The sequence below is a fragment of the Oryzias latipes genome, chromosome 6 (assembly GCF_053564925.1).
Source record: "Oryzias latipes strain Hd-rR chromosome 6, Olatipes_Hd-rR_3.1".
NCBI classification, from domain to species: domain Eukaryota; kingdom Metazoa; phylum Chordata; class Actinopteri; order Beloniformes; family Adrianichthyidae; genus Oryzias; species Oryzias latipes.
Genome location: NC_136242.1, coordinates 9,583,499 through 9,597,259, shown reverse-complemented (window position 1 = coordinate 9,597,259; position 13,761 = coordinate 9,583,499). Strand labels below are relative to the sequence as shown.

The following is a 13,761-nucleotide window of genomic DNA, read 5'->3' as shown; positions in this document are numbered from 1 at the left end:
CTATGCTGATTTATTTAACTGTTTTAAACACCTGCTATTAATGGTAAAGTTATAACCTAAGTTTCCTCATTCCATTTTTTTTTGTAGACATAATTTTGTGTTCGATTTTCTGTCACAGATCTGAAGATTTCTCGAGGCTAAGTGCTTCTTGTCATATTATATTTCATTAATGGCTGTAAAATCAAATTGTGATTTGAAAGACTGTGTCGTCCTCTTTGGCTTAAAATGTTTGCATGTTTTTTTTGCCTTGTCATTAAGGTTAGCAGTAAAAGACTCTCTTTTATGTTGAATTTTCACCTTGTTTGAATGTGGTTTTACAGAAAAGCGGAAAAGAACAAAAGTGGTGATCATATGCAGTGCAACAGGAAGTCTTATTTTGAAAAATCGTGGTTTTCCTTTCTTTACAGACCTACTGACGAGTTAGAAAAGGTGCTGCAACAGGCTGTTCCACAGACGAACCATGTTAACCATCACAAGACCAAGACTTCCCCAACTGAGACCACCCGACCCATCATTCACGAGGTTCTTCTGGAGCCCGTGCACCGTGATGCAGAGGAGCGCTGCAGTCTCCACATGAGCTCTCCTGGGACCAATGTTTTTGAGCAGCCCGTCCCTGGAAACACTCTAGAAATGGATACACAAACTTCCCTTGGCTCCACCCCTGCAGTGGCTGCCTCCTCCCAGCATGAAAACGTGTCGGTCTCAGCCCCCGTGTCAAGGGTGCCGTCACGAGCTCCGTCGCGGGCCACCTCCACCTTACCCTCCAGTGTCTGCACAAGGAATGGCCTCATCTCCACCCCCAGCCCCATCTTGGAGCCCAACGGTATCGCAGCAGGGACGTACCAAAGGGCCCCGGATCCCCCGGCAAACAGTTGGCTCAAGCAGGAGCAGAGAAGGAGTACTCTGGAAGAGGTAGAGCATTGGATCAAAGTTCAAAAGGCTGCGCACAGGGGGTGAGTCCACAGCATGATTGAATTTGACTCATGATTTCAGATGCATCCATTCCAACTACAGATTGGTGTTGACACTAACACATCACATACTCCTCCTGTTGAGGTGGAGGAAGCTTTTTGGGAGCTGCAGTGTTTTTCTTTAAGATGTAAAGAAGTGTCTGTCAGGTTCTCTGTTCATGTGTCAAAAAGTGAGCAGAAATCTGCTCCGGTGATAAATTATGGTTTCTACATGAAAATTCGTTTGGTGGGTTTTGGAAAAAAAACAAATCATTTCAAAGTTGCTGTTCTTTAACAGGCCCCCATCCAGAGAGAACACCCTCCCACGTCGCACACCTCCAACCCAGCACAAATACACAACCACAGACGCTTACCAGACCCTGCCAAAAAACCTTCACCAGAGTCCTCCAGCCGGCAGACAAGGCGAGTACAAATATGCCCAGGACCGCCTGAGCCATTTCCGCATCCCCCCAGGTGTTGGAGGGCAAGCGTCTAAAACCGTCTGGGAGCTGTACGAATGGCACCAGCGCCAGCTGTTCCGCCATGCCAGCCCCACAGCCCCGCTTTACACTCCGGCGCCAGAGTATCCATTCGGCCCCGGGTCCCTGTCGGCTGTGCCTCCCTCCTTTCCAGCATCCAGGTCAGACGGGTCTCCACGGTGTGTGTCTGTACCGCCTTCCTCTGCAGACATCCCACCTCCAGGACCTCCACCCGGCCTCAGCCACACCCTGTCGCCCAATCGGAGGCCACACACGCCTGCTGACAGGGTGACCGTCAGGCCCATGGGTGATACGTCCCCTGACGTCCCCTTCACTGTTTCGCCTCGGAGGAGCAAGTCTCAGCTGTTCAAGGTAAAGTATCAGCTGATGCCAGACTCGATAACTGTCATCCATAGCTGTCCTTTAAACTCATCTAAGCCAGTTCACCTTGTTTTCTTATAGACCTGCACAATAAATCGCAAATATATGTATCGCTATCACAATATCAAGCTGTGCAGTACGCATATCGTAAACGTTGACGAAAATTGCAATAAATTGTTACCTTAAATGTGCTAAAAAATCTTATGGCAGCTTGAAGTATTTAACGAATCAAATAAATCCCTTCATGCATTTGACAAATTTAGATGGACACCTTCACGTTGTTGACCAATCAGATGGAACTATTATTTTGGACCCCTTTTATGTTGGATGCTCGCCTCCTATGTAGACTAGGGTCATTTAGAGTGTAATTGAAGTTATGTTGACTCTTATTCAAATTAACTGTTGCAGTAAAATGTAAAGCATGTTTTTGGTTGTTTTGCTATTTGTTCATTTATCGCAAGTTATATCGTCATCGCAATATTGTTCACTAATAACACAAATCGCATGTTTTTCTTATATCATGCGGCCCTACTTCCTTGTAATAAAAAAATATACGTTTAAATGTAAGGGATTCTGCTTTTTCCATATGATAAGTCAGTGTGCAGTTTTTCAACAACAAAATTAATTTGCATAGAATTTTAAAAAGGAGAGAGTGTTCTTGACACAAAGATGACGGCGCACGTTTAGCTTTTTTTTGTTGTGTACTGCTGCATAAAGTGTGGATTTAACTGTTTAAATTGTTCAGTTCTTATGTTTTGCTGATCAGTTTAAAAAAAAAAAAGACATAGCTAAAGCTGAGTGTAGCGCGGACCAACCCCACCCCCCTTTCCCCTCCCCGTTACTGAAAGCTCTCTGTTTACATGCCCTCACGCTAGCTTACGGCTTCTCACACACCCAGGCTAAAAATAGCAATGCATCAAAAATGGCGAGCAATATTGGAGCTGTCCAGTCTTACAGTTTAGACCCAGATTCCAGCTCAGACGAGGAAAACAAAGACGAACATGGATCTATTTGTTTACAAGTGGATGCATCAGAATGGAGCAGAGCAGAAAGAGTGTAGCCCGCCGTATTAATTTGTATATCACAACTACAAGTTTTTTCCAGTGACATGTTTTGTCTGCTCCTTACTTACAATGATTTGAATAAAGAAATACTCAGAAATGCAATTTTAAGCTCACTTTTCTTTATATGTGTCCTCCATTATCAGAATATTGCCACAAGAATGTGTTGAAAACACAAAAAACACAATTTTCATCGGATTGGGTCTTTAAATACAAAGCACAGTTGTTAAAAGTGCTTTAAGTGGATTTCTCAGGATGTTTGACATGAAAATGTCCTCTTGGGGTCATTTCATTTAGGCAAAAAAACATTTTTAACCAACTGAAATGAAAAATACAAATGCATTATATTTTTCTGATTAAACCTAAGCATTATTTGGAGAAAAACAATGATAAAAGCTTACGCAAATAAAATGGTGTTAACATGTTTTGTGTAGGTGGGCAAATTAATGAATCCAAATTCCCCTTTTCATTGGACAGCTTTACTGTTGCTAGCCACTAGGTAAAACTTAACTTATAGCTGTTAAGTTATGAATTGCTCATTAAAATAAACCTCAAATGACTTAATACCACCTAATGGTGTTCATGCAGTCTCTGCAGTTTGTTCTGGACACATGACGTCTGATGACTGGCAGAGCATCAGAACACAAATAAGCTTAATGGGATCTAAGTTTGATTTTGTTTGGCTGGAGCTAACAGGGGTTTTCTCCTGACTCTCCGGTGGGCCCTACAGCCCAAAAGCGTGCATGTTGGGCATATTGAGGAATCCATTTTGGCCCCAAGAACAAATCTAAATGTGTTTCCCGGAATGTGTCTGGTGACCGATGGATCTTTCCAGGTTAAACTACACTTTTGGCCCACTAATGACTAGAGTGAGTTAATCAAAATCCATTTTGTAGCTTGTAAAATGCTTAGTGAGTTGACACCACATTCTAAAAAAAAACCAACACAGATTCTGTTCTCATTGTTGTTAATGAATTGATGTCAGTTTATCCATTTTCCTCATTGTGTTGCCTTTGGTCTTTAAGGAATTCTACCCACCTTTCAATGTCGTGCTTTGGCATTCAATTTTTTGAATAATTAATGCAAACATGTTTGTAAATCTTTTTCAGGCTGCAACCATGGAGAGACGCTCAATTCCTCCATCTGGCTACATGACACACACAGTCAGTGCTCCCAGCCTTCATGGAAAAACGGTACGTTTTAACTACTAAATCCAACAAAATGCTTTAACCTTGCAGTTACTGTTTATTTCAGATATGAATTTATAAACCGCCATGGTTCTGCAGCTACTCTTTGTTTTTTCATGACTCTGTTTGTTCATCTCAATGAGAGAAGGTATTCTGGCCTTTTCTTAATATGTAGTCCAAAATAAAGTTCAGATGAAAACCGTTTCATTGAGCATCTGTAGTCAGCATTGAGACCCCCCTCCTTTGTGCTGCCTGCGACAGCCCGAGGAGCTCACTTTGCTCCTCATTCAGCTGCGGCGCCATCAGGCAAAGATGGCTTCTGCACGCCAGCAAGCGTTAGCCCAGCTCCAGCGGCTCAATGGTCCCGCAGAGTCCCACCTCCAGAACCACCTGTTGGCTGCCTCCACGGCTAGCTCCAGCCCCCTCCTCAGCGCCGGCCCGTCTCCTGTGTCCCAACAGGGACATGTGAGCCTATCAGCTCCACTTGGCCCTGGAAACTCCCAGGTGGGGGCACACCTGCCTGCTAGCCCCTCAGTTAATCAGGAGCAGGTAGAGGTTGCCACTTAATATTGTGCAAGGTCAAACGTAATTGAACACGTTCCTGAGTTATTTTTTTTTTTTTTGGTTTCCATATTAGACTCTGACTTTGATCACTCATCAATTGCTTTAAAAAGCATCAGTTAAGTTATTATAAGGTTGGAGTATTAAGGAAAGCTTTGTTCTGCCAACTCTATCAGATGATTAAAGAGTTGTGAAAAAAAAGATCGGTAAGCATAGCTAAGAAAACCTTTTATACTGAAACATTCTTAGTCACTGTTAAAATACTACAAAAAAGTCCTTTGATTGGTGAAGTTTGGAGTAAAATATCACAACGAAATATAACAACAATATTTTTTTCCAAATTGTGAGCGTTTGGATAAACATTTTTTCATGTCCCGCAGGAGTCCTCGACTTCTGAGGACTTGTTTGTGTCATTTTTCTTTCTTATTCGGCTTTAAGCAAATTTGACCCCTGCCACATACTCCTCAACGCAATAAAAAGTGTACTTCGTACTTAAATTATTTTTTATCAGACACTGGTTTGTTTTGTTTTGTAAAACGTACCGACATGTTTCGGTGGAAGACCTTCCGCCTTCGTCGTCTTCTAAATGAATTGTGTCGGTCGAAACGTGTCGGTACGTTTTACAAAACAAAACAAACCAGTGTCTGATTAAAAATAATTTAAGTACGTTGTATAATTCATAGACACAATGAACCTCATTGAATCAAAAAGTGTACTTAACTAATACCTGGTAAAATGAATTTTACCCCCCCCCCCCCCCCCCCCCCAAAAAAAAAAAAAGACGACATCACAGCGAGGGAACCCATCAGAACAGTTAATGGGGCTAAGATCTCTTATAGGGCTAAAACAATACTTCAAAATCCAATAACGAAACAAAACACGTGTGTCAGGGGTATTCAGAAATTCTAAAATTATTATGGGATGGCCACTGGACCGGAGAGATGGCAACCATTTTTGGCAATGTGTGAAATTTAGCAATTTTCTAATTTTCCCACAATTTAGAAAACTGTAAAAATGTATGTTCATGCGATTGTCACATAGTTTTGCACACACGCCACCAGGTTAGGTATACAACCAAAGTTTTGTTGACTTTTGACCTTCGGAGGGGACCACCATCTTGAATTTCCCCCCCCAAAAAATCACCTTTAGTACCGGTACCTGCTACAAATGAAAACTCCTAAGGATTTCGATCTACCACCTCCTAACCCCTCAAACATCGTTGGGAAGCTACTTGGAGAAAAATGTTGTGGGTTCTGAAGGGCGTTAGCATGGCGAGCTTCTAAAAGGGGTGTTCCCCTGTTGCTGGCACATTTTAAACTGGATTTTAATTTTTTTTAATAAATGAATTGTCTGCTCAAGCTGAACGAAAATACATAAAATATCCTTTGACTGTATTATGAAAAAACCTCAGTTGCTCATAAAATCCAAACGTTTACTTTTGCCGATTCTTTTAAAAAATGACAGACATGTTCGTTACCCCCAAGGGACCAAAAAATTAAATGGTTGCTATTGAGCTAAAACCAACAGAAAGGCTAGCATTTTCAAAAAGCGAGTTTCTTCATGAATTTGTCACAAGCAGCTCTGACCAGGGTAGCTGGAGAGAAGGGGAGGAGTAAAGGCCCGTTCACACCGGGACGAATTTCGCCGGCGATTAACGCCTCGCGACTAAACAAAGGGCACCAATGAGAGTGTGCACACCGACGCGAAAAAACGCCACGCGTCAAAGCGTCAAAAAAAACAAAACGCCTCGGGTTTTTTTTTTTTTTCGACGCGTCGCGTCGAAATCTATTCGACCAATGAGAATGGCGCTTTTGCACACGTGTCTGGAGCTTCTGAAGTTACAGTAAAACACAACTTGGGGGCGCTCAAACACAAAACTGCCTTGCTGAGCACACTTACCAGCGAAGAAGATAGACGCCAAGTAGCGTCTACACTGCCGCGAAGAAATAATGACGGACATTCTAAAATATCCCCGAACCAAGCACCAGTTGGAGCAACTTGAAATATTCATGTTTTCTTTGTATGATTCTGACAAGCGCGTAAATACTTGCTCTCTTCTTCTGAGTGAAAAGCGACTTTAAGAAGCGTAAAGTTGCGCAGCGCCACCTTGTGTACAGGAGTAATTCTGTTTACATTAAGCGCCATCTAATGTCAGGGAATGAAATGAGTAAGCCCTGGCTGCAGCCTGCAGAATGGGTCAACATAGTGGAATGCTGGAACGCAGAGGAATGTGAACACGCTGTGGAATGTTAACCCCGCCCACATTGAACCCGTCTGCTGTGGAATGTTAACCCCGCCCACGCTGAGCCCGTGCATTTGATTCACCTTTGTCACAGCAGTTGTGATTGCAGGAAAGGGGAAGAATCAGTGGAGCACATTTTGTGTCATTGTGAATTGTATGAGGAAGAAAGAGAACAGAGGGAAGGAAAATTTGAATGGTGCAATTTTTTTTTTGTATCACTCAAAAAAATGATTCAAGCCCCTCTTTCATGTAACACAATAAAATTCTGTTTGTTTTATTTAAAAATATTTATTTTAAAAGATTGTATCTACATTTAATTGACCTAACACAAAATGTATTAATAGTTTCCCCTATAACTCCAGTAATCCAAAATAATTGAGTTCAAGTAAGGGGCATGCTGTTGAATGCTGTTTTCCTGTTTCTCTTTATGCTTTTTGCCGTCTCACGGCTACAATTTTTCACCTATTTTAACCATTCAACTATTAAAATGTTCAACTCCTTCATCTAATGTAATGCCTGGACTATTAGTCCTTCAAATCTTCGACTTTTCAAAAGTGAAAACTTTAGTTCCTTTTTTTCCACGTAAAAAACGAAACTGTGGCATGAAATCGTTTCAACTCGGCTTCTCTCAATAAGACGATACACGAAGAGCGTCATTTATAGAAATAAGGAATCTATTTATTTATACCGGCGGCCTTGTTTCATCACCAGAGTGATAGCTCAGCGGCTTAGTTAGCGTGTTTATATTACAGAGGTTCTGAGTTAGAATCTGGCTTTAGACTTCTGTTGCATGATGTTTTTCCTTTGCCTTTCTTGATTAAATTGAGTTCGACTAACTCGATTATATTTCGTTACATGGAAGAATTTTCTTTGAGGTGGGGTTACTTATATTTATTGGATGGAAATCCTGCCCACAATTAAATTGAGCTCATCCAATGAGTTATTTTTTTGAGTCTGTGAGGCCAGACAACATTTATTAACTCCCTAATACATGCACATGGAAACTTATAAAAGGCATAAGAAGACAGGAATCACTATAAATTCTCTAATTCAATTAAATATTTTTTTATTTAGCGCAATGAAAAACAATAAAAAGGGGATCATGAATACAAAGAATGCATTGGGAAAATACTAAACTTTAACAAAACAGACTAAACTAAACTGTTATTCCTGCCCTTAGACCCCCCCCCCCTTCACGGTAAGGAAAAACTCCTTAAAAACTGGTAGGTGGCAATATTGCACATGGAAACTTGTAAAACCAATGAAGAAGACGGGCTCAATGTGGGCGGGGTTAACATTCCACAGCGTGTACACATTCCACAGCGTGTACACATTCCTCAGCGTTCCAGCATTCCACTATGTTGTGCAGTTCTGCAGGCTGCAGCCAGGGGTAGTTGAATGAAATTGCATGTTCGCTCGGCTCATCGTCAGCGAAAATCGCCTGGGTGTGAACACAAAAAACATGGCGAAAAACGCTGGCGAATAACGCCTGGCGAATATTCGTCCCAGTGTGTACGAGCCTTAAGGTGCGTGTAGCGGCCAATCAACTACTGAGGCTGGTCAAAGGGGGCAGGCAAGAGGGGGTTCGCTCGCCGCTTGATCTTTTATTTATAATAAATATAAATAAATTCTATATTATATATTATTATATATAAGGTTATAATTTAACTTGATCTCCAATAACAAAATCCAGGACATTATTTCCCTCCGTATTTGCAGGGGTTAGGGACCAAAGACACCGGCGAATCCGTGAACCCCGAGAACCCCCCCCCCCCCCCCGGCCTAATAATGTATGTCACCAATCCTTCCTCATCAAAAACCCTTCTGATGCTTTATAAAACTATTATTAAAGAATATTTTTCAGTATAAAGACTGTTTTATTCAGAACAGTAGACTGCACCGTAGCGAACTTTTTACCGCACATTAGGAGTGTCTCTCTGTCACTCCGGCCTTAAACCAGGAGCCGTGTTTCCTACTTCATCTGTTTAGTGTGAAAGGTTTCATCCATCACTCTTACCTCAGAATAATCATTATTCTCCGCGATTAATTTCTTCAGAGTAGCCGCTTTTTGAGTCAGCTGATGCCATTTCTCCATGCAGGAGCACAAACTTCGGTTGGTAGCGATGAAATGTTCCTTAGGAGTCGGCGCAAAAGGTGATGGACCAGCGTGCTCGAGGCACAAAGAACTCTGTCCTGGACGGAGTCCAACATCTAAGACCCATAATCCAAAAACATTCATTTTATCAACAATGAAATTGAGAGGGCAGAGTGAAAATTTTACTTCTGGACCAACAAAGCTAGGAAAACACATAGTCTATACTAAAACGTTTCACATCAAAACTAAAATAAAACGTCTGACAACCTAGTATCAGTAAATTAGTGGCAACCTCTATAAAAAGCTCCTTTGCTTTGGTGTCAGTGAGCTCTGGCCTGGCTGCTGAGATCCATCCTTCTCTTCCATGGCATGTTGTGTCTCTACTTTTGACATCCACAAAGCCATCCCATGCTTTAGCTAGCTGGCAGACTGTGGATGTGTTGCTGGATCTGATCTTCGGATGCGTTTCTCTTGTCTTTAAGTCGAGTTTTTTTTGTTTTTTTGTCGATGTGAGATGCATTTGAAGCGCCGCCGCTTTGAGTCTGGTTTGTGCTGCTTTTTTTGTGTGTTGCTGTGGAATTGTTCGTCTTTTTTAAGGATGGAATCAAAAGCGTTCTCTTTTAAATGTGTGGGTTCGTAGCAGTGCATGACAGTATGGGGCCGTAACAGCAGCCAACGTGTCGCACTTTGTGTGCAAATCTCTCCAAATCTTTTGCTGACAGTCATCCTGAAGATGATGAGGAAGATTCTAGTGCTTTTCTCCTCTTTCATGTTTTTCCTTATGCATTGGTCGTAATCAGCGGTGCTATGTTCTTTCCAGGCAGATGATACCTACATGCAGCTGAAGAAGGACCTGGAGTGTTTGGACCTGAAGGTGAGGAAGACATCTGTTCTTCATTTTATTTTGATGCACTTCTCATTAACATATTAATTCAAATTAAACAACTTGGTGTTCCGCATGGACATGCCTCCTGATCCCTTTATCCAAGACCACTGCACATGTTGTAGCTATTACTGGGGGTAACCACCTCCTGATCGGCTTTAGAAGCATCTCACAAAAGCAGCCGCCGTTGTGTGACTGCGGCTCTGTGTCTCTGATTTTTGACTCCCAGATCAGAGCTCTAGAGCCCCTGATCCTGGCAGTTCACAGTTTACTACTGCACTGCACTGCTGGGCCTCTCAGGCCTCTAATGAACGTAAGCTCTATGTGTTTATGCAAACGTGCGTGTACGTATGTGTGCGTGTGTGTGCATTCAGCGACTAGAAAGGTCAAAAGTGGTCCGTGGCGTGTCTGTTTGCCTTTCTGCTTGTGCACGTTTGTACATCCGTCAAAGCAGGAATGGAGTGCATGTTTGTGTGTGTGTGTGTGTGTGCGTGCAGGTGAGAGTGGAGCTGTCATGTTTTTGGAGAAGCAGTCATGTAGAAAGACCCATCCCATTGCTTGGCAGCGCTGCATTCAAGGCTTGAACTCCCCGCTCCGACACCGGAGCGACATGTGGCGATGTTACCTGTTGAAATCTGGGCATGGGACGGCTCGGCAGTGCATGTGTTGTGGCTGTGGCCCGGTGGTTGAAAAGCTAGCCGCTTATACCATCGTCTCTGAATCGCTGCACTTCCTTGACAATAATCCAACAGACTAGCTCCTAGGCTCCAGAATTCATCCTTGCCAAGCTAAAGAAATGCTAATAGTGATCCTGTTTTATTGTGCCGCTTAGTTTTTTAAAGTCACAGGTTCTCAATTGCCATCTGGGTTTAATAGTCATTTCGTGCAGGGCTTCAAAGTCTCCATAGCCACTGTGTCGTTCGTGGCAACAGCGTATGTTGTGTGCCAGAATTCGCTCATTTTGTCATGCTGATGAGGGCAAGAGAACGCACCACTGACAGTCTGCCTCTGCCCTGTAATAGCTCACAGCTGGCCTCCCTCCGTTTCAGCACAAATGTGCACTCTATGTGCACCCAATTAACATCTGCAAACGCTTTTTGACCATTTACAGGTAGCTGGGAATCAGACACCAAAGAAGGCGGGGAAACCTGTCAAGGTTGCAGAAAGTGATGTGGATGTAAGTATGAGAAACGGGTCATTAAGATTTTTTAACTATAGACAGTTTGGCTACACAAAGCACATTTGGATTTTTAGTTATTTTTATTTTTACATGTGGAAATTTCCTTGAAAAATGTTTATCCAAACCATCATGAGGTGGGATCTCTGTCTCAGTGACTGCAAAAATAATCCCCTTTAGAAATAAGTGAAACGTTCTTACTGCATTGGCAGTTTTTCTTTTTGAAGGCAAAAAATCTGCCAAAGGGGTAAGAAAAAAATGAATGGTTTTACCAAGAATTCTTATTTCGAAAAATCCGTTCTACTCACTAAGAGATGTTCTCTCAAACTAAGATTGTTTTGCTTTTAATGCAAGACAGAAAATAAGACTGTTTCTTTTTCTTTAAACAAGAATCGTTTGACTTTTTTACTAAGATTGTGTTTTGGCAGTGTGTACACCCCAGTAAAGTTCAAATCAACCAGAATGCAGGAATTTTATAGAAACCTTCTTACTTAAATATGTTTCATACAATGCAGAACATTTTGTTTTTTGCTTTAGCCTGCCCATTGAGTAAATTCTAATTTTCTCTATAACATTTCTCAATCCAATTTTTTGTTTTTGTTTTACATAAAAAACAATAAATGAACATGAGAACATATACAGTTAATGTTACAGGGCCAGCTTTCCTAAAGTTCCATCAGAGGACATGCAGATTTTTGAAAATCCCTCCACATGTGCAGCATTTGTTAGGAATGTTTTGCACATTAGCAGCAATAAAATCAAGTAATTTGTAATCTGAAATCCTCATTGAGCCCCTTCAGGTCTGGAGCAGACATTACCAGCATTTAGCTTGGAGAAAAATGAGAGGACTGAAGGCCAAACAAAAGATGCAAGTGTGGGAGGATGTTTTAAGCTTTTACTCGTAGCTTTAAGGGAACAGCAGAATCTGTTAATGGCTACGTTTCAAAACTCCTTCTGGTGGTATTTTTCAAATGATTACCTGTAGCTCTTAGAGCCTTTTTTCCATTTAATGGATTAGTCTGTTTTTTTACTTAATATGCGACTACTTTAACTATTTATGAGCACATAGAATACTTGATTAGCTCCAGCATCCCTATGGAGACTGCTTCTCGGAATCTATAAACCATTGTTTAGAGCAAACATTTATGGAGCCGTTAAGTCATAATATTTGGTTTAACTGTTGTAATAATCTACACTTTACCTTCAAACGGGTTTGGCTACAACCATGCATGCAGCATAAATCAAAAGTGTCATCAGGGCAAAACCTGCTTTGGTGTTGATGAATATAAAAAAGTTCAAATCTTAAAGATGCACATTCCTGTGCTGCAAGGTGACGAGGGGAAGTTTATCTGCATGAATTAGCGTCTTCATTAGAAGAGTTCAAAAGCTCAGACCCACATTCAGATGAGCTAGGATTCCCATCACATGCATTTCACCACATCACCACATCACCGTCAACTCGGTGTCTCTCCCTGCAGGTGAAGTTGAGTCGGTTATGTGAACAGGACAAGATCCTCAAGGACCTGGAGGCCACAATCAGCTCCCTGAAGGAGGACAAGGTGCACCATGTTTGCCGAGTGCTCTCATCTGTTTATGGACGGAAATGGTGATATAAAGGGGGGAGGAAATTGTGTTTGCAATCAAAGTTTTGCATGTATTCTGATATTCGATCTCTCACATTGCTTTTGAAATTTAAAAAAAAATATTATACATTTATGATCAGGAAGTCCATGGTACTTTTGGACAAATTCCCTAAAATAAGAATAGGAATTCCTTAAGAACCCTGCAGTGGACTGTGGAAACACACTGCCCCCTGCAGGCAGTTCAAAGGATTGTCAAAAAAAATTCAACAGGCTGTCTACAAAAGTTCTGGTTTTATGCCTTTTCTTTTTCTGCTCCTCTTTTTTCCAGGATAAGCTAGAGAGAGTGTTGGATGTGTCCCATCAGCAGATGGAGCAGTTCCAGGAACACCCCTCCCATGCCCAAAAGATAGCCTACCAGCAGAGGCTGCTGCAGGAAGATCTGGTGACCATCAGGGCCCAAATATCGCGTCTTTCCACGGTATCTACATCTGCAGAAGCGTGCATGTCTGTGTTTTGGCAGCTGTCCTTGGTTGCAGAGTCAATAAAGGATATTGGTATTACAGCGACTGGCTAGAGGAGGCTGTAATAGTTTGGCACCATTTTTAAACTGTGCTTAAAGTGAAATATGAAAGCCCACATGTAGGATATTCAAGCTAAATCTTCTTTGTAAGTAAGAAAAGAAATAAAAAAGTCATATAGAACTGTGGTAACACATGTCCTCTGTATTGAAGGAAATGTCTCTTGCATGGGAAGAGTACTGCAGGCTTGAAAAATCAGTGGAGCAATTAAGATTGGCGCTGCAGGTGCACATGAACAACAGCGCCACCCCTCAGGTGAGTTTTAGTGCTTCTAGCTTCCCTTTGCTGTTTGAAAGAATGTCTGTGTGATGCAGAACGGTAGTCTGATGTTCACGAATCTTCATTTGTTGTTGCCCAGCAGGAGAAAACTGAAATGAAGAGGGAGCTGTGGAGGATCGAGGACGTCATGGCTGGACTTAGTTCCAGCAAAACCAACTACAAGATCACGATTGACTCGGTTCAGAACCCAGGTAGGAAGGCTACCAGCTGCTTGAAAAGATTTAGTGACAGTTGAAAAATTGTACATAAATTAAAGAAAAAAACGGTAACAATTCTTAAAGACCCACTCTGATCATCTTTTGATC

The 13,761-nt window shown here is 41.9% G+C and overlaps 1 protein-coding gene across 20 annotated transcripts in view; it reads left to right on the top strand.

Annotated features, from left to right (window-relative positions):
- Window positions 1–13,761, top strand: part of LOC101175561 (pleckstrin homology domain-containing family A member 7) — a 138,450-nt gene that overhangs the window by 111,218 nt on the left and 13,471 nt on the right. For 11 of the 20 annotated variants that reach the window (XM_078948399.1, XM_078948397.1, XM_078948400.1 and 8 more), the window contains 11 exons: window positions 408–953; window positions 1,249–1,801; window positions 3,981–4,064; window positions 4,320–4,562; window positions 9,777–9,830; window positions 10,069–10,152; window positions 10,951–11,016; window positions 12,495–12,575; window positions 12,928–13,077; window positions 13,331–13,432; window positions 13,536–13,647. In XM_078948399.1, the coding sequence (XP_078804525.1) occupies window positions 408–953; window positions 1,249–1,801; window positions 3,981–4,064; window positions 4,320–4,562; window positions 9,777–9,830; window positions 10,069–10,152; window positions 10,951–11,016; window positions 12,495–12,575; window positions 12,928–13,077; window positions 13,331–13,432; window positions 13,536–13,647 (2,075 nt within the window). The remainder of the gene's footprint in view (window positions 1–407; window positions 954–1,248; window positions 1,802–3,980; window positions 4,065–4,319; window positions 4,563–9,776; window positions 9,831–10,068; window positions 10,153–10,950; window positions 11,017–12,494; window positions 12,576–12,927; window positions 13,078–13,330; window positions 13,433–13,535; window positions 13,648–13,761) is intronic. The other 9 variants (XM_011475780.4, XM_011475777.4, XM_011475789.4 and 6 more) reach the window with 6 other exon arrangements.